Here is a 20,609-nt window from a genome sequence, read left to right on the forward strand (position 1 = left end):
AAAAGCTGAGAAAGTAAATAAAGAAAAACAAATAAAAAACGAAAAAGGACAAACAAATAAAAAAATCAGAAAAAGGTAAAAATGAAAAAAAAAAAAAAGGAAAAAGGTGTTGGAATATGCAACAAATAGGGTGTTGAAAAAAGGTAATAGAAAAAGGTAAATTTACTTAAAACATCTCATTTTTTCAAAAATCGTAATATTTCTTTAATATTTATACAGGTGGTGCCATCCTACATAGCTCCACCAAAAAATTGAATTTTTTATTTTGATTACTGATGTGGCATATTGGTGGTGCCAAAGTATTGATGACGCCAAACATTTTGGCTCTACCAACTTTTACTGTAAATTTTAGATTATTTTCGTATTTTATCAAAAAATTAATTAATTAATTAATTTTTTAGAGTAAATTTTATAAAAACACTTACAATGCTCCTGTAGTTAGAATCATTTTCAACAAGATAATATTAATGAATTTCAATAATTTTTATTATTAAAAAAATACTTGAATTAATCCACAGGTTATGGTTTGTTCATGTTTTGGTCAAATTTGTTACATGTAAACTTTATATTAACTTAAGATTGTGAATATGTAAAAATTAAAAAATTTTTGTCATTACGTTATAGGTATAAATTCAAGTGTATTCATATCTAACGTATATGGCTTAAAATTGTCTTGATATTAAAGTTTCATATCAATGAAAAAAACTATATTTTAAAAATATTTATAATAAAAGAAATTAGGGGTGTGCGTTGGGCCAATTCTGTCAGCTTAATTTTTTTATTGCACTAATTGAATAAACTAAATTTTAAATTATAATCGAAAAAATCGAATCGAATTTCATTGATTTGATTCAATTTAGTTTTATCGATTTTTTTATTTTTATTTTACCTTTTAGATTTTAAAAAAAAATAAATTATTTATGTATATACATCAAAGTTAATAAATTATAATTAAATTAATTGTAAAATTGGAATTGTAATTATTAATTTGGGGTTGAGTTTTATTTTTTATGTTTCAGTTATTTTACATTGTGTTGAGTATATGTAAAAATATTTTTTAATGTTTAAAAGAATCGGTTTTATTCAGTTTAAATTGTTAAAATCGAAACTGAATCAAATTACCCATTTTAATCGAAATAGGTAAAAGAATAAATCGAAAATGAATTTAATAAAAAAAAATTATCTTAATCTTAAATATAGATAAAAGAACTGCTAGTTTTTCCTGGTAATTTTTTTTTTTAGTTTCCAAGAAAATAACTTGCCCATCAATTATGAATAAATTATTAAGGAAATCCCTACCTATTAAAAAAAAATATAAATTCCAAAACCCTGTGAAAATTGTTGTTAAGATCCACAACCCTTGAGAAAACTAGATTAACGCGAGTGGTAGATCCAAAAATTAGCCAAAAGCTGCGTTTAACATTGACAAAACTAGAAAACGCCGCGAAGCAGAATATCTGCAGATCGGGGAATGGGGTCAACATCTTTCGGTATTCCAGAGCATAGGTTTGGTTCCAATGGCGAGAAAATGCCAGTTTTAGGGTTCGGAACGGCAGTCTTCCCACCCGTAGGAGCTGAAGCTACAAAAATGGCAATTCTCCAATCAATCAAACTTGGTTATAGGCATTTTGATACGGCTGCCAAATACGGGTCAGAGCAGCCATTGGGTGAAGCAATTCAAGAAGCACTTTCGATTGGATTAATCCAATCCCGAGACGAGCTCTTCATCACTACTAAGCTATGGTGCGGCGATGCTCATGGAGACCTTGTTGTCCCTGCCCTCAAGAGAAGCTTACAGTAAAAACAATTACATATGAATGATCAGTCTCATTCTCATATAATCAATCATGTAAATTTTTCTTGTCTAAGACATTATTGATTGGCTGCAGAAATCTCAAGTTGGAGTGCCTGGATCTCTTTCTGATTCACTGGCCTGTCAGCTGTAAACCCGGGACTTATGAATTCCCAATAAAGGAGGAAAACTTCCTTCCTATGGATTTCAATTCTGTATGGGCAGCCATGGAAGAATGTCAGCGGCTTAACCTCACAAAATCCATTGGTGTCAGCAATTTTTCCTGCAAAAAGCTGACTGACATCCTCGCCATAGCAAACATCCCTCCCGCTGTTAACCAGGTAACACTCTCAATTTGGTTTTGGATTTTGGAATAACAATGATAGTGAAGTTGTTATAATGTTTTGAAAGGTGGAAATGAACCCAATGTGGCAACAGAAGAAGCTAAGAGAGTTTTGCCGAGCTAATGGGATCTTTTTGACTGCTTACTCCCCATTGGGAGCCAATGGAACCTTTTGGGGCAGCGATAGAGTGTTGGAGTGTGAGGTGCTTAAAGAAATTGCCAAGGCCAAAGGGAAAACTGCTGCTCAGGTACCTTTTTTCCCCATTTTGTGACACTAGTGTTTTTTTGAGTATGAGGAGTTAAATTAATCTTAAAAACATTCCAAAAACAGGTATCTCTGAGATGGATACATGAACAAGGAGTTGGCGTCATTGTGAAGAGTTTCAACGGTGAGAGAATGAAGCAAAATCTTGGGATATTTGACTGGTCTCTGGATGAGGATGAGTTGAAAAAGATCGATGAGCTCCCACAAAGCAGAGGTGTCACTGGAGTGGCTTACACCTCCAAATATGGACCCTTTAGAACAGTTGAGGATATTTGGGATGGGGAAATGTAATTTGATCATAAATTCTCAGGTAAGAGTTTTTCGGTTCGCCAACAACAATTGTCACCAATGCTCAACAGTCGATTGAATAAGATAGACGCCCTTCTTTTTCTTTTATTTTGACAGTGATTGTGACAAATGCAATGCAGAACTTTTATTAAAGAGCCTAAAACCTTGAAAGTGCATGCATTATAGTTTCTAGATGTTGATGTTTATACGTATAATTGTTGCCATTGTTAAACGGAATTACCGAACACTTGGGTTTAGAACAGGGGTCCAATGAAATAGAGTCCAATCAAAATAAGTAGATGAAACTTAAAAAGGTGGATTTAATCATCATCAATTTTAATTTTTGTATTTTTTATATTTTAAAATTTTAATTTTAAATAAATAATAATTTTTAAATTCGTCAAGTATATGCCAACTCAACTTAAGGCTTAAGGCTTCGTTTGTTTCAACGTAAAATTTTTTATAGAAAATATTTTTAACCTTTTTCGATGTTTGTTTCATGTAAAATATTTTTCAGTAAACGTAAATTTACCCCCTTATTCTGTAAAAAGTCTTACCAAATTTTTTTCCGTAATATATTTTCCAAACTGATAAGGTTTTGTTCACTGTAACATTCCTATGCTCAACACGAATATCGGGTCAAAGCACCAAGATGTTACATTCTCTACTACGTTACTTATCAAATATTTTTTATAAACTTTCATAACTTTTCAATTCAGTCCATTGTTATCATAAAAGTTAAATATTCACTAATTAATCATATTAAATCAATTTTCTTTCTTGTTACACTTTAATCACACAATTTATCTCAATATTGCGTTTCACATATCAAATTTCTATGTATTTCACTTCTATTATTTCATCCACATATTTTCTCAACTTTAACAATTTAGTCCTTGTCATTATAAATTTCATATTTTTCCACAATTTCACTTTTACAATACTACATGCATATTTTATCATCTCATAACATTCATTAAACTTTTATCATCATTTATTATTCACATATTAAATTGTTTCACACTTAAACTTTTGTACTTTTTCAATTTAGTCCCTATTGCCATGTAATTTATTTTTCACCATATAAACACTTTAATCAAACAATTCATTATAATATCTTATTTCACATAACAAATTTTCATGGGTTTTTTACACAAATGGTATAGAAAAAAAATACTGAAATAGGATGTCAGAAAAAAATTTACCAAAATAGGTTACTTTTTCATTGGAGCCTATTAGGTAGGTGCCAATGAATAAAAAAATAATAAATTTTTTTGAATAAAATATTTTTTATATTTTTTTAATAATTTTTTTAAAAAAATACGAGTCAAAATACGGTCAACGGGTCGGGTTGGGTCAGGTGGCGCCTATCAGGTAGGCACCAATGAAGGTGCCTCACAGAGAGACGCCAATGAATATTGTAATTTTGTATTAATATTGTAATTATTTTATAATTAAATTTGTATTTATAGTTTTGGATTAGTATTTTGTATGAATATTGTAATTTTTTATATGAATATTGTAATTTTGTATGAATATTGTAATATTGTAATTTTGTATGAATATTGTAATGTCGGGATATATTGTAATATTGTAATTTTTTGTATGAATATTGTAATTATTTTATAAATAATTTGTTAGTAATTTAGGATTATGTTATAAATTTTTGTGTTTGTAATTATTTAAAATTTAATTTATTAGTAATTTAGGATTAAGCTATAAGTTGTTGTGTTTAGTTTAATATTTGGTGAGTTTACATATAAAGTTTAAAAAAATTAAAAATCATCTTATTAAAAGTTTAATTATAAAAAATTAAAAATCATTTTATTAAAAGTTTAATTATAACTGACTTTTTTAATCATATAGTTGTTGTTAACTAATTTAATTTTTATATAATGTAACTTTTATATAATTAAATTTTATTTGATTTTGTATTTATTTAACAGTATTTATTGATTTTTTGAAACAAATTACCTGAATTCATTTTTTTGATTACAAAATTACAAACACAAAATTACAATATTCATATAAAAAATTACAATATTCATACAAAATACTAATCCAAAACTATAAATACAAATTTAATTATAAAATAATTACAATATTAATGCAAAATTACAATATTTATTGGCGCCTCTCTATGAGGCACCTTCATTGGTGCCTCTCTGTGAGGCACCTTCATTGGCGCCTACCTGATAGGCGCCACCGACCCGACCCGACCCGACCCGTTGACCGTATTTTGACTCGTATTTTTTTAAAAAAATTATTAAAATATATAAAAAAATATTTTATTCAAAAAAAATATTATTTTTTATTCATTGGCGCCTACCTAATAGGCTCCAATGAAAAAGTAACCTATTTTGGTAAAAAAAAATTTTGACATCCTATTTCAGTATTTTTTTTCCATACCATTTGTGTAAAAAACCCAAATTTTCATGCATATCACTTCTCTTGGTTCAATTATAAATTTCACAAAATTTACAATTTAATCCTTAACATCATGAATATTCATTATTTACTATAATTTCACCTTAACATCACTTTGTAATCAATTCACTACTTCATTTAAACTTTTTATCATAAATCTCAAATATATGTTTATTTCATTAAAAATAATTTTTAAGAGTTATTTTCAAAAAATTTGCCAAATAACAAAAAAATATTTTACACAGTTTCATTTAAACACAAAAAAAATATTAAATTTTCTAGTCGTTTTCCAAAAATCATTTTCAATGGAATCCAAATTTTTCCTCATAATAATTTTGTACCTGAGGATATCAAAATGATGGAATGACAATTCTACTAGGCTCCTCGGATCGGAATGATGTCGCCCACCCCGCTAAAAGCCAATTAGTGCCCTTAAACGGTGGCTCATGTGAAAATGAGCAAAGCTATTAAAAAACTTGCCCCCTGACGGTTCCGCCTCAGTTGCAGCATTTGCCAGAAACACCAGGAATCCAACATCACATGTCTGTCATCCACAAAAGAATGCCTTTTTTATATGTCACATGTTTTACAGCAAGGATAGCAAGTGCTAACCGAACTCGGTTCCGAGAGCAGCGTGGGAACTGACAAAGCAAAATTTGGAGATCAAGGTATAAGACGCTTAATAAAGCTGCTGATGCGATGGCAAAATTTACAAGGGTGTTATCACTTGGTGCTCATAGGTTTGATGTGACACGTGTTGCTTTGGAGAAATTTATTTATGATGACAATAGCCATGTAATTTCCTTGATTTCTTCCTTCAAAATAAAAACAAATTTTACAAACATAAATGTTACAAAATGCAAGCGACAGCTTATATAGCTCATACAAAATTACAACCAGTAAAACGTTATTTTAACTAAAACACAGTTTGCAATTATCCATTGGTAGTCTTCTCTTCTTCCAAATCTTTGAATTTCTTGAAGGAGTGCATCAAAGGATAAATAAGGTTCACGAGTTCATGCAAATGAAGAAAAACCTAAGAATTTAATTAGTGCCCGGACGAATTTAATACATACAATTTTAACAGTTACCAAAGTTCTATTAACATAAGAAAGCCATACATACTATCAAGCACTATTAAACTATCAGAACCATCACAGAGAGATCCTTTACTAATGCATCAGCAAATGTCAAGATTGAAAAGTATATTGTACAAGATTACCTTGGTTTATATTCTCCTTTCATGTAAGACCCCCATATGCTCGCATGAAAATAATGAAATCCGCTGAATATGTGTATAATTGAGAGCAAAGCAGTTCACATGGCAAATAGGAAGCAATTGGAATAGCAAGGAAGATGCAGTGGACTGTCTTCCACCACCATTGGCTGCCTGAATGGATTTAACTGAATCTACAGGACATAAGCATCGCATGAATCATTAAATTAAGCAAATAAATCTCCAAAATAAATCTACAGGAGAGAGAAAGTGTGCAAAGAGAATAAACAGCAACGAAAAATTACAGGAAGCCTGGGAGGCTGGTTTGTAACAGCATTTATGCAGCAAGCTGCAAGATTACAAGCTTCTTCACAATAATCAGAAAATACTGCAGGGACATTTATCTCCTTTATTAGCTCCTGAAATGTTCATTACAAAACCAAAATTAAGGGAAAAAATCCTGGAATACTCGAGCAACAGCATAAACATAAAAGCTTTGAGTTTTCCTAGAAACACAAAGCGACACTTGTAGAAAACATTATGAATCATGAAGTGAAAAAAAAAAAATCTAAAGGGCATACTGGAGACATACTATAGTGGGCAACCAACTTGCATAAGCTGCAATGCCAGCATTTGGAGCAATAACTAAGTGTGGGTGGGAATCCTGTTACACAAGAGAAATTATTAGGAAATTGTAGTAGGCTGAGCCAAGCACACAAGACATCTCCCAAGATGAAAAGCTTTAGAGGGACAAAAATAAGGTAAAGGAAAAACAGACCTCAGATATATCTAAGAAACGTTCATGATAATATCCTCTATGTAGTTGCAGTGTCACTGCAGAAGATGTATGACATATACTGCAGCTGGTGTTCTCATTTTTGTATCTGCAATCACAATCTTGCTCAATGCAATGAGCATAGCTGTGTAGATCAATCTTATCACCATCCCTATGCATTAAATGGAAACAGAAAGCTTCAGCAATGCCCAGCACAAGTTAGAATTAAACCACCAATCATAAAAGTTGGGTCATTTAGAAGAACAACATAAGATCAAAGACCAGTTCCTAATACAGACCTTACAAATGCAAAAATCAATCCTAAGGGAAAAGATTTAACAGTTTGAAGGAGGAAAAGAAAAAGCCTATTTATGAAAGGGTATTTAACAGAGCAACCTGACCAGCACCAAAGTCAACAAGACAATTAAGACTAATCAGTGTCATGTCATGAAATGAAATTATATGCAAGTTGACGATTTAAATGATTCCCATCCAAACCAAGTAGTTTGCTTTGCACTTACAGTAAAGAGAAACCAAAAGTACAATTTCTGCAAAAACTAAAGGTAAGACGAACCTATGATGTGGAACTGCAGGTCCAATAAGCTCAATTTGAACAAAAACCCCAGGAAAGAGTGCACGTAATTCTCCAAAGACAGCAAGTTGAAGGAGCTCCTTCTCAGGTCCTTTGAACATACATATAAAATAAACACTTAAATTTAGATAACCATATTAAGACTACATAAAGAAATCACAAAGAAGTTCAGTAAAAATTTTAAAAAATAAAATAAAATTTGTCCATATAAGAAAGACTGATTTACATGAAATAAAAGGCCACACAAGCATGCATAGACATATGTAAAAAAAGAATAGCTTGCTCCCTTTTGAGTCACCATTACTTAATTAAAGTATCTACTCTTTTTGTTTATCAGCTATTAGTTTCCAGTAAGTGCATAGCTGATTGAACACCTAGATGCTAGCACACAGAAATTACAAACAGATAACATTTCAAATTACAACAAATGGGGATTTCAAAGCTAAAGATCATAGTGTACCAAGATAGTGTATGCACAGTTTACTGATTTCAGAGGTCAAGCTTCCCAATCCAGCAAGTTGTATTGAATGATACACTGTAAGTGGCTGAGACAAAAAAATAATTGAACAGATATATATTTAGTGCTAATGTCCACAAACTAGTAGACATCCACAAAGTATAGCATTTCCTCGAGTATGCATCTGGATTCAATGACAATGATTCTGATTTCTTTTGACTAAGTTTCTAACTCTACTCTTAAAGAAAAATTGTAGTTGGATTTCATTTGAGCAGAAAACAGAACTCAAGGTTTTGGAATTTCAGACTAGGAATGTTTCTTAGCATCGTATCATATATTTCTGGACAGATGAAAAGTAAAGCACCTTAGAATTGAAAGATTATTAACCATAAACTAAAGAAACCAATAAAATATCATCCCCTTTTTCCACCATAGAAGAAAGGAATTGCAGGTAAAAGATGTACCATAAACATCAGTTGATGCTTAGAATGACAAAGTATTAACTCAGAAATGATTCTATGGCATATAATAACATCTCATACCCAGTGGAGCAGCAAAGAAACAGGTGATTGGAATGGTATGCACCTCCATTCATAGTAATCCTTCCAACTGCACAATGCTTTTGCTATTGGAGATGAAGGCCCTGCACTATTACAAGGTTAATTCTAGAAGCATTCATTAGGGCAAACCAGAAGGTTGGAAGTCTAGAAGCAAAAGTGATACCACGACATGGGCACAAGATATTTGGGAGATTCCAGGTATCACTTTCAAGCCTGCAAACAAAGTTGACAGTGACAATAATTTTCATCTGAAATGCCATAAGCAATCAACTAGCTTAATAAAAAACTTCTGCTATTCAATTAACAAACTTACATTTGAATCGCAGCTTAGAGAACTAAATAAATATATAAAGACAAAATACATCCACTTAACACTTTCACAATCAAACTCCTGAATTTGCAAAGGCTTACACTATCATCACTGAAGAGTGAAGAATCAGGAGATTGAAGAAAACCTGGAATTACCAAAGGATGTAACCGATGCACCACAACGGCATTCACAAACCCACAACCCTACTTGATGAATGCCCCTCTTTCTCAAGAAGGAACACCTGGTCTCTTGCTTTTCACTAATCTACCAAAACAAATCAGGCAACCAAGTCAATTAAGTCTACTATACGCTTAAATGCAATGTTTCATCAAACCCCTTTTTTGCCAGCAAGGTGACAGTTACCTGAACCGTAGATTCTTGGGAAAACGTAAAAGGAAAATCATTCAACAAATCTAAGTTCTTCATTTGCTGCTCTAACCTTTCACACTCTTCTCTATGCACCTTCCAGTGAGAAATCTAGGAGCAATTATATTACAATTAGAAACAAGCTTACGCTGAGATAACATTGCAGATAACATGTTGAGCTTTATTCATTTGTTTTTTTTTTCTCTTTTACTTAGAAATTAAAGAACCTGATGAGAAGCAGAGCAATAAGAAACGGCTCCACAGCGACCGCAACGCTTTCTAGCGGGGCCTAAGCACCGAGTTCCACTCCCCTTCCCGGCACACTCCATTAATCAGACTTCAGCTGTTTTCTGCCACTTCTCCAATTGGGAAAACTGAAGTTCATATTCATATGGGCAACGAATGCTGGTTTGGGCTTCTTGAATGGTGGTCCATTTACAAACTAATGCCGGCCTAGTCTACCAACGAGTTTTTGGACTACCACGTATCCTAAAATTAGAAAGCTGGGTTGGCAAAAGAAAATCGGAACATATCCGAACTGTCCTTTTGGACGATTTTTAATTCACAAGTTATCAAAATCAGCACCTTGAAAGGGTTTTGGTCTCAACTCTTTGCACAAAGAATTGGTAAAAACATATGATGTTATATTGAATCGGATTGAATCAACCAATAATCAGTAAGTTAAAGAACAAAACAACATTAAAAATCAGAAAAATCAAAATTTTAACAAGAAAGTCCGAATTTTTTATTAGATTTTAAAGTCTTTTACTGAAAACCCAATTTTATAGTAGTGTTATAACCCAATTTAAATTTAACACCTTTTTACCTAATTTAATTCATTTATGCAATTAGAAATATTAAAAGTTACAAACTAAACATTCTAGTATTAGACTCAGAGTTCAAGAGCATTGTCAGGAGATTTAAAATTTTCAATATTTTCTAGCCGGGACTAGTACTTTGTCATGTAAGCTTTCTGGAGTGGAATGTGTCTAGAATATCATTAGAATTGAATAAGAATTTTATTTTATGCATATACTTGCAATGATGTGATCAGGCCCCAAGTGTTTGAAGATTAAATTTCGTGATTTCAATGTGTCGATCAAGTGTTGGGAACACAAGCTTCAAACTTAAAAGCAAAGAAACATAATTTTCCCCTAGGTTTAATTATCTTCTTTTCCTCATCATCAACCCCATGTTAAAATACCAGACAAAATCCCCAAACCAGAAATGGATGGCAGGGATTTGTCCCAGATTATCTCCAGTGGAAATGCACAAACGATTCAGTTTCCAAGTAGTTTCCGATTTCAATATACGAGAAATGCCTGTAATATCAAAGGTGTTGTTGGTCCATATTTTTTCAGAAGCAGCTTACAATCAAGTTGCTGAATACAGTGTCTTTATCCCACATCATTGATATATAACGGGATGAGGCAAGAAGCTGCTTATAAAAGAAGCGGGTTTGGACTGCAGAAGCATACCTTTCTCGGCCTTTTGGCTAAGATCAAGTGTAGTATCTGTTCTTATCAGTTTAATATCTGATACGTGGGTCATAGGCCCACATGATATTAAATTTATTTTTTGAGGGGGAGGGTCCACTACGGTAGCTTGCTACTGGGTCTCTCGAGCGTCGCCCTAGCGTTGCACTATAGCTTGGGCCTGGCGCACCCCACCCAATTCTATCTTAAATCTTTTATTTTTACAGCGGTCTATTCTAATGGAGTTTAAAGTATAAACTTGAAATAAATTATTTACTTATTATATCTGACTAAATTAATTAATTTTTACACGATATGATATTATTTTGAATAAGTTAATTAATTTTTGTCCAATATAATTTCTATTTACTGTAAATATTATATTAGTAAAAAAATACTGTATAAATGCTACACTCTTGACCATAAAAATTCATAAAATATATATAATAATATAATTTAACTAAACTAGTTTTTCTCGTAACGCCCAAATTTGGTACCAAATTAATTATTTAATGTCTTAAGGTCGAATGATTGAAAATTCGGAAAGAAATTTAAGAATATGATCCTCTTTAAATCACCCAAAAATTTAAGGAAAGGTGTATTTTACATTAATTGTGAAAAGGAATTATATCCCGTGAGTTAGGACACAATACCTTTAATCCCGAAACGAGAATAAACACCATAAATTTATTTATTTGAAAGATATTTGATTATCTCGATTTTGGAAAAGAAATCATGTCCCGTAAGTTAGAACACGATCTTTCACTAATTCACGAGATCGTTTTAAAAAAAATTATTTTTAAAAATGTTCATGTATTTGGATTTATCAAGAAAATCGAAACTCCGTAAGTTAGGGTACAACCTCTCAAATTTTTGAAGTATGTAACATAAAAAAAAAGGATTTTATGCATCGGGTAAAGATTGTGGTGTGAATTTAAAAGAGCAATAAAATAACACAAAGTGATAATACGAACAAAATATTAAGATGATAGTTAATAATAAAATAAAATACTATGATGACACTGTCGGTAATCGAATTGCAACAACAAAATAAATAAGATAACGTAAAATGAAATGAAAGTAAGAACTACACAAAAAAAAATGTAACATGAGGATGGAATGATTTAAAGAAAATTAACAAAATATAAAGACGAGTAAACTACTAACACAAGACACAAATAAAAAACAATCTGAAATTTTAATGAAAGAGATTGATTATATAATAGCAAATAAATAGTAAATGCAACTAATAGGTAAGAAGTAAATACATAAAATAATGAAAATAGGAACAGTATATAAATTTTAAGATAAATAATGATAAAAAAAACTTAAAATAAGTAAATAATAAAAGACATAATAAAATAAATATATTAAAAGTATTTGGACGAATATAAAAATAAAAAGAGAAATATAATAAGGCAAAACTTTTTAATTTAATAATGTGATGAAAATAATAAATAAGTAAAAGAGAAATAATAATAATAATAATAATAACAACAAACAACTAATTAGTTTAACAATAATAAAAGTAACAACAGAAAAGGACTAAATTGAAAATAAAACAAAGTTTTAGGGGAGAAATCGGGAATAAAATGAGTAAGGACCCAATAGAACACGAGGAGACAAGGAGGGGCCAAATGGGTAATAATTCCCTCCCTCCAAAACGCACAGCTTCGAGGGACCAAATTATAAATTGAAATAAATTACAGGGCGAAATTTAAAGAATAAATGGAACTTAACTGCAAAGTAATTTAAAAGCGAAAGGGCTAAAAGCGCAATTTGCCCATTAATCAAAAACACACGGATCCTCCCCTAGGGTCGAGTCACCGCGCGGGTCAAGGCCTAAACAGCGTCGTTTTGGTGCCTAAGAGGCTTGCCCAAAACGACGTCGTTTTGGGGGCCTATAAAAGTCAAGTTTTAGACAAAAAAAAATTCATTTAGCCCTTGGTTTCAGGGAAAAAAAAGTTGAGAGCTCTCCCCTTCCCCTTCAAAGGTTTCTAGAATCCGGCCAACTCCGACACCGAACCACTGCAACGGCCGCCGATCGCCGGCGACGGCGCCGCCGTCCGCGGTGACTGGAAAATTTTAAAAATATATATATTTTTTAGTTTTTTCAACTCCCGACCTTAAAAAATAACGATTTTCATCAGAATCAGCACCTCCTCAGCAATAAAGGTACGATTTTTACCTTTTTTATTTTTGATTTATTTTTTAAAAAAAGAAAAGAAAAGGGAAAAAGAAAAAAAAACAATAAATAGTAAATAAGCCAAAAAAAAAACCACCTTTGAGAATGCCCGATATTTGAATTGATTTCTTTCCAATCTCTTTTGATTCATTCATGTGTGTTAAAATACATAAATTCGGGGCCTTTTTAGCCCGGAATTTTTTCTCTACTTTTACACTGTTTGTATTGTTGTTGGACTCTCCTAGTCCTTTTACAGGTACGAACGTGGCGGCACGTGCGGGGAAGGCGGCGCGCGTGGAGGTTGCCGTTGGGATGCGGCGGCTGAGGCTTGGCTGCTGCCGAGGGTTTTGTTTTTCTTTTGTTTTGGACTAGGGTTAGCTTTTAGGTTGTTGGGCTTGTTTTTGGGTTTGGCAATTTGGGCCTGTTTCATTTATTTTGGTTTTAGTTTAAATTTGATTTTATTATTTGTATATGAGCCGGGTAAATTTTGGGTTTGTACACGGTTAATCGCGGTTATAAATTAAATCATATTAAATAAAAAACGGTCTAATTTAAATTATAATAAAAATTATATACAAACTACTGGAGAGTCAGAAGAGATAGTACAATGATGAAATCGTTAAAAGTACAATTAAGGAGCTGAATATTTAATTAAAATAATTGTATACATAGATTTAATTAAAAAATATTTTTAACAATATTTGTTTGCATTTATAAGTACCATTTCCACGGCATCTGAAAGTTTCTGGAAACTCAACCAAAATAAAAATTAAAGTCCCCCCTCCTTTAATTTAATTTTTTTCCAACTAGGCTTTGAAGCAACTTTTCTTTTTGTTCAAGTCGCATGGATAACTGGTGAAGTGGCTTTTTTTAATATTTAATCAACCTTATAATATCAGTTTTTAAAAGATTATATTTACATCAGTTTTTTTATTAGGAATATATTTAATTTTTTGCTCATCACCGTTGCATGCATCATCGGTAAGACTATCCATTTTTTCTGTTTGTATTTAAATATTCTTTATAAAATATTTCCAAGTTCTCTACATAAAATTATATTTTATGATAAAAAGTTGATTATGTTCGGAAATATTGTAAACATCGATTGAAAAATATTTTTAAACTATACCGAAAACATATTAAAATTTTTTTTATAGGGATGAAGTATATCCATTGAGTACTTCGATGGTTGTATGATCATTAGATGTGAATAAAGATAAATTTCGTCCTTGCGAGAATGATAAAGAGTTTCTTAGTCTTGAAGTACCATATCTTGCAAATAACACAAGACGTGATATAACTTTCTATATAAACTTGTTAGCAAGATTTAGTTCTTCTCCAACACATTAACATTGGAATTGAATTAAACATATATTTAGATATCTAAGAGGGACCATTAATATGAGGTTATTTTATTTAAATGATATGTTGATACTGGATACTTTAATAAACAGGTCACCTTTTTAATAAAAATATAATAATATTATTTTTAAAACTTTTCAATTTGGCACTATTAGCTAAATGGTGGAGGTACCTCACCTAGTTTGAATCTTTTTCGTGCATGATATTCAAAGTTAAATACTTCCCAACTAGCGGTTTTCTTGGTGCAACGGAGGGTGTTTCTTCCTCTTTTATTTGGAAGAGTGTTCATATGGCTAAAGCTAGGGTAGACAAAATTAGATTCGATTTAAAAAAATCGAAAAAAAAATTGAATCTTGAATTAATTGAATCGAGTTATTTGAATTATCGAGTCAACTTGAATAAGTAAGTCGAGTTCGTGTCAAGTTGAATTTTGCAATTCGAATAATTCAAATAATTCAAATAACAGATTGGTGTAAATACCTCTTTGGTCCCTGTCAATTTTGAAAATGAGCAAATTGGTTTCTTTCAACAAAAATAAAAAAAAATTCAAAAATTTATAAAAATTTCATATTTTATATATTTTTTAAAAAAATTCTAAAGAATATATAAAGAAAGTTAAAAATTTTAAAATATTCTAAAATAATAATTTTGGAGACCTAAATAAGTTAATTAATGATTCAACTTTATCATACTAACACATCTTTTTTTTTCTTTTGTTTTGCTTTGAAAAAGTTTTCAAATATATATGGTTTCAAATTTTTGTGCTTTAACATAGAATTAGATATATTGTAACAAGATTTTAATTTGAAATGTTTAAATTTTTAATTTAACTCGAACAATTTCACTTGATTCAAAAAAAATTCAAATCGAGTTAGAATGATAAAATAAGACTCGTCAACTTGATTAACTCGAAATTTTTTCACTTAATTCGATCAAACTCTCACCCCTAACTAAAGCAATGCTACTTGAAGGTACTATATGGCGAATAGGAAAAGGTAACATGGTTAGTGTTTTCAATGATCCGTGGATTAATGATGATGATAATTTTTTTGTTGACACTATTCCTCTAGGTAGGTGTGCCCATATGCGAGTATGTAATTTATGTAACACCCCATACCTGGCCTAGACGTTAAGACCAAGCCTAGAGAGCTACATCAAATCATTTCAGAAAAATCTAAATTTAACCATAGAAAATTTAACAGTCAAACAATTTCACTCGATTCGAAAAAATTTCAAATCGAGTTAGGATGATAAAATAGAACTCGTCAACTTGATTAACTCGAATTTTTTTCACTTGATTCGATCAAACGGACACCCCTAGCTAAAGCAATGCTCCTAGATGGTGAATAGGAAAATGTAACATGGTTAGTGTTTTTAATAATCCGTGGATTAATGATGATGATAATTTTTTTTGTTCATACTGTTCCTCTAGATAGGTGTGCCCATATGCAAGTATGTGATTTAATTCATCTTAATGGAGGCTCATGGGATAGGCATATGGTGGAGGGATTTGTAACAACTTGTTTTTCAGTGGTGCCGAAAATGGCGATTTTGGAACCCCATTACCGATGATAGAACCCATAAATATCATTGTTTAATATCTATGAGTCTAATTTACTAGTATATTGAGTTCTAGACTAGTAATTTTATTAAATTGATAGTTAATTATGATACAATGACTAAATCGTAAAAGTGTTAAAAATTCATCGCTATAGATTTTTAATTAGCTAAAGGACCAATTAAGCAATTGGACCAATTTCTATTAGTGAATAGTGGAAGATGGCATCTTCCACTTATATTTGCTTAATGATGATTAATTAAGTATAAAAGACAAACTAAAAAGAAAATCAAAACATTTTTCTCATCTTCATCTTCTTCACCGTACAAACAAGGGAGAAAAGGGTTTTAAAGCTTCCCACTTTAATCCTTACACTGGTAAGTAATTTCAAGTTTGCTTCTTGTAATTTTTATATTTTGCAAACCTGTAAAGTTTCTAGAAGTTACCATTGATGAATACTTGATGAAATTGGTGTTAATTTGTTAGATTTTAAGCTTAGATACGAAAAAAAAGACTAGTTCGTAAAGTTTAATTGCTAGTTTTTGAACATAGGGACTAAAGTGCATAAATTTCAGAATTAATGTTAAAATTTTGTAATTATAGATGATAGAGGGTTATAGAAGGACATAATTGCGATCGGTTTCAAAATTGATGCTCAAATTTGAAAGTTATGGTAATTTTGGTCTTAGGGAATAAATTGAATAAAATACAGAACTTTAGGGAACTTTCAAAAAATAATATTGAACTATCATATGCGTGTAATAGGATGTTATAAGGTATTTGGAATTGATAAATTAAAATGAATTATTGTATAGATCGAGATTGGAATAAAACGAAAGAAAATCGAGGAAAAGGCAAAATTATGGATTAGTCCTCAATGTCTTGTTTGTTGTTGTTTTTGTCAGGTAAGTTCATATGGTATGGTTGTATGTAATTGAAATATATACTTGCATTATGAATTTGTGTTGTGTGAATGTAATTTTTATTGTTTACGATTTGGTACAAAAAGGTGTGATATAAATTAAATTGTAAAGAAATGATTATATGTGCTAAATGTGCTCGAATGAACGTAATAAATGATAAGATACGATTGACATGCAAATAGAGTTAATTGTGTGCTGGTACGAAATATAGTGACAATACGGAGTATGTGATTGTAAATTATCGAGTTTTATATGTCTCTACAGAGGTCATGGTGTGGTGGAGGGACGTGTTATTACACGATTATATGATTGCCTACGGGTTTTGCACTCCGGTGCCCTGGTGTGGTGTAGTTACTTGTGTATCCCAATCAATTCATTAGAGTTCATCGGGCTAAATGATTATTGAATGAAATAAGTTGAAATGAAATGATATGAACTTGATATGCAAATGGCTAAATGTTGTATTGATAATGAGATTGGTATTGAAATGTTGTTTATAGGTGACTTGAAATTTCATAAGTTTGAATTACTATATAAGATGGTTATATGTTAACTCACCTTGTTGACATGTGCTTTGCTATGTCTAGGCAAACTTGCCAAGTTGAATTGCTTATTGTAGTAAATTGTAAAATAAGGTAAGATATTGTTTTATGCCTATGAACTTACTAAGCATTCGAAATGCTTACCTAGTTGCTTTCCCTTTTCCTATAGATTGTTGGGTTGCAGAACGTGTCGATCGAATCTCCCTAAAGCTCACACTATCCTACTATCAACTCAATAGACTTTTGATCATTTTAAAATCTAGTTTTGTGGCATGTATATAGTGGTTATTATATATACGTTAACCTTGGAAATAATAGTTTGGTTTGAATCTTGGTTAACAGTTGATTTTGAGAAAGTTAATGTTCATATCTATATATGTGTATGTTAGGCATTATGTTAAGCTATAAATGTGGCATATGATTGAAAATTTTGAAAGTGAAATGGTATGGTTAAGATGATGGTATTGAATAGTTTGTGATTCCATAAGTTGAAATGATATGTTTAAGTACCTAATTGATGTATAATAGTTTGGTTGATTGAGAAATTATTGAAATAAGATGTTTAGATATGGTTTTTGCATGGTTTTATGCAAGTATAAGTGTGCAATTAAGCACCATTTGGGTAAGTTGATAAGTTGGCATGCAATATGTACCAAAATGCATATTTTTGACATTTTTGGCTCAGAGGTATCGATACCCTAGAAATGGGTATCAGTACATTGGTGATTTTTCTTAAATTTTCAAACATGGAACCTAAAAATGGTATTGATACAGAGATAAGGTATCGATACTTTGACAAGGTTATTGGTACTTTATGTCTGGTATCGATACATTAGTTTTAATTCAAATTATTTTGAAACATTGAAGGCCAAAATGGTATCGGTTCCTTTATGGGGTATCGGTACTTATTCTGAAAACTTTGAAAATATTGCAATTTGATCATTATTCATGCTCAGATCTATAAAGGAGCTTTTGTAAGCTCGATTTAAGCTCAGATTTAATTGTATATCTTAATGTGATTGTGTTTAAGATGTGTTGGAATGTTTGAATGATTTATTTAGAATATATTTGACGGTAGTTACTCCGGCAACGGTTGTAGCATCTCGTAACTCGAACCCGACGATCGAGTCGAGTAAGGGAGTTACAGGTTTGCTAGTACCGTATGATACTGAGCGGGTTTTGTATATGTTATTAAGTTGGTATTCTGTGGAGGATATTTATACATGCCATTTTGGTTATAATGGATTCTGTTGTGTCAAGTTTGTTTATCAGGTGGCTCTTGCTTATTTCTCAACATTATTGATTTCATGTCAATAACCCTTGGCAAGCTTTTAGCTCAAGGGGCTAAAATTGATCCTCTTTGCCTAAGATGTCATCAAGTCAATGAGGATTTAGAACATATTCTTTTTCATTGTCCTTTCACAATTGTTGTGTGGCATGAGCTAGGACTCATACCTAGGGGTGAGCAAACTCGATTCGATTCAAAAAATCAAAATCAAAATTCAAGTTAATTGAATTGAGTTATTTGAATTATTCAAGTTATTTGAGTCAACTCGAATAAGTAATTCGAGTTTTTAGTTCGAGTCAAGTTGAAATGTACAATCCAAATAATAGATTGGTGTAAAGACCATTTTGGTCCCTGTGAATTTTGAAAATGAGCAAATTGGTCTCTCACATCAAAAAGTACAAAATAATTTCAAAATAATTTTTTAAAATTCAAAATAATTTTTATATTATTAAATATTTATAAAAATTCCAAAATTTATATTTTTTTGAAAAAAATTATAATTTTTTTAAAAAAAATTCTAAAGAATATATAAAGAAAGTTAAATATTTAGAAATTTTCTAAAATAATAATTTTTGGGACCTAAATAAGTTAATTAATGGTTCAAAAGTGTCTTATTTTTTTATTATTTTGCTTGAGTTTTAAAATATATATGGTTTCAAATTTATGTGCTCTAACATGTAATTAGTTATACTATAATAAGATTGTAATTTGACATGTTTAATTTTTTAAGTTAACTCGAACAATTTCACTCAATTCAACTTGACTCGATTTGAAAAAAATCAAATTAAGTTAGCATGATAAAATAGGACTCGTGAACTTGATTAACTCATGATTTTTTCACTTTATTCAACTAAATTCGATCAAACGCTCACCCTTACTCATACTAGTTGATGTTTCAATAGAGGATTTTATCATTCGAATTTTGGCTGAAAAATAAGAGGAAAAAAGGGGGTGTGTGTCGGGGATGATTTGGGGTATTTGGTATAGTAGGAATGAGGTGGTGTCGAAGAAAATGATTATGATGACAAACCAACTTGTGCAGTATGTTGACAAATTTTTATAGTGTTGGAAGGGGGCGCAGTTGGTTCATTCTTCTCAATTGGTTATGCGCGATATGATTGAGGGTGGGGATATTTGTTGCCGCAAGCCATGATTGGGGAAGTTAAAATGTAATGTTGATGGAGCCACTTTCATGGATAATGGGTGCATGAGATGGGCAGTGGTTCTATTAAATGACGAAGGTGATTTTGTTCGACGCATCTCGGGTTTTATGTAGAGCACTCTTGATCCTTTTTTGTCAGAAATTTTGGTTGTTCGAGAGGCTCTCTCCTAGCTCATGTCCTTGCATGTAGACAATGTTGTAATGGAGACTGATAGTCAACGTCTCTGGCTAGCCTTTCATCATGACTATGAGGATGCCTTAGACACAAGTTTAGTTCTTAAGGACTATGTTACTATTGCCTCTGCTTTTCAATCCTGTTCATTGTGTTGGATTCGTAAGGATGCTAATAAGGCTATTCATATTTTGGTAAGAAGAGCTTTATTGAGAGTGAACTACATGAATTGTATTGTTTATCCTTTTATTGCTCGTATTATAAATGCTAAGAAATTGTCCAACTTGAATGTTAAGGAGGGGAGCTAGATTTGGATGTATTGAGTAAGCATGATAGCTTGGCATTAGATGCTCTCATTGTTATATCCTTGTCCCCTTTGATCGATTTTTCTAGAATGTGTTCTCTTAAATAAATAAAAAATGCACAGTAAAAATACATGCAAATTAATTTGCACGGCAATATTTTTTGTTTTAATATTTTATTAATAACAAGGGAATATATGTTTAGTTGAACATATTTATGTTGTTGTGGTTTTGTAATATATTTACATA

General features: G+C 31.2%; 2 protein-coding genes and 1 non-coding gene across 9 annotated transcripts; 2 read left to right on the top strand and 1 right to left on the bottom strand.

Moving 5' to 3' along the window:
* Positions 1-1,338: 1,338 nt before the first annotated feature.
* LOC107909614 (non-functional NADPH-dependent codeinone reductase 2) lies at positions 1,339-2,864 on the top strand. The gene is made up of 4 exons (XM_016837211.2): positions 1,339-1,797; positions 1,890-2,133; positions 2,204-2,383; positions 2,467-2,864. Exons 1-4 carry the CDS (start codon positions 1,472-1,474, stop codon positions 2,689-2,691), a joined length of 975 nt encoding a protein of 324 aa, XP_016692700.1. The 5' UTR covers positions 1,339-1,471; the 3' UTR covers positions 2,692-2,864.
* A 2,501-nt stretch (positions 2,865-5,365) lies between these two features.
* Positions 5,366-9,773, bottom strand: LOC107909613 (zinc finger MYND domain-containing protein 15). Of its 7 annotated transcripts, none has more exons than XR_001687296.2 (12): positions 9,619-9,773; positions 9,389-9,502; positions 9,171-9,289; positions 8,879-8,928; positions 8,698-8,798; positions 8,159-8,243; positions 7,681-7,789; positions 7,110-7,278; positions 6,924-6,995; positions 6,637-6,750; positions 6,338-6,525; positions 5,366-5,659 (listed from the first exon to the last, which is right to left on the bottom strand). XR_001687296.2 is itself a non-coding variant. In XM_016837210.2 (11 exons), exons 1-11 carry the CDS (start codon positions 9,718-9,720, stop codon positions 6,433-6,435), a joined length of 1,128 nt encoding a protein of 375 aa, XP_016692699.2. In that variant the 5' UTR covers positions 9,721-9,773; the 3' UTR covers positions 5,912-6,432. The 7 variants fall into 7 exon arrangements, 1 of the variants encoding a protein (XP_016692699.2); XR_001687294.2 differs by having other exon boundaries at positions 5,366-5,756; XR_001687295.2 differs by having other exon boundaries at positions 5,366-5,930.
* A 1,092-nt stretch (positions 9,774-10,865) lies between these two features.
* Positions 10,866-11,061, top strand: LOC121214944 (U2 spliceosomal RNA). Its single transcript, XR_005910680.1, has one exon. It is a non-coding gene; the product is annotated as a U2 spliceosomal RNA (small nuclear RNA).
* The last annotated feature ends 9,548 nt before the right edge of the window (positions 11,062-20,609 follow it).

Source organism: Gossypium hirsutum, chromosome D02 (assembly GCF_007990345.1).
Source record: "Gossypium hirsutum isolate 1008001.06 chromosome D02, Gossypium_hirsutum_v2.1, whole genome shotgun sequence".
Lineage (NCBI taxonomy): Eukaryota > Viridiplantae > Streptophyta > Magnoliopsida > Malvales > Malvaceae > Gossypium > Gossypium hirsutum.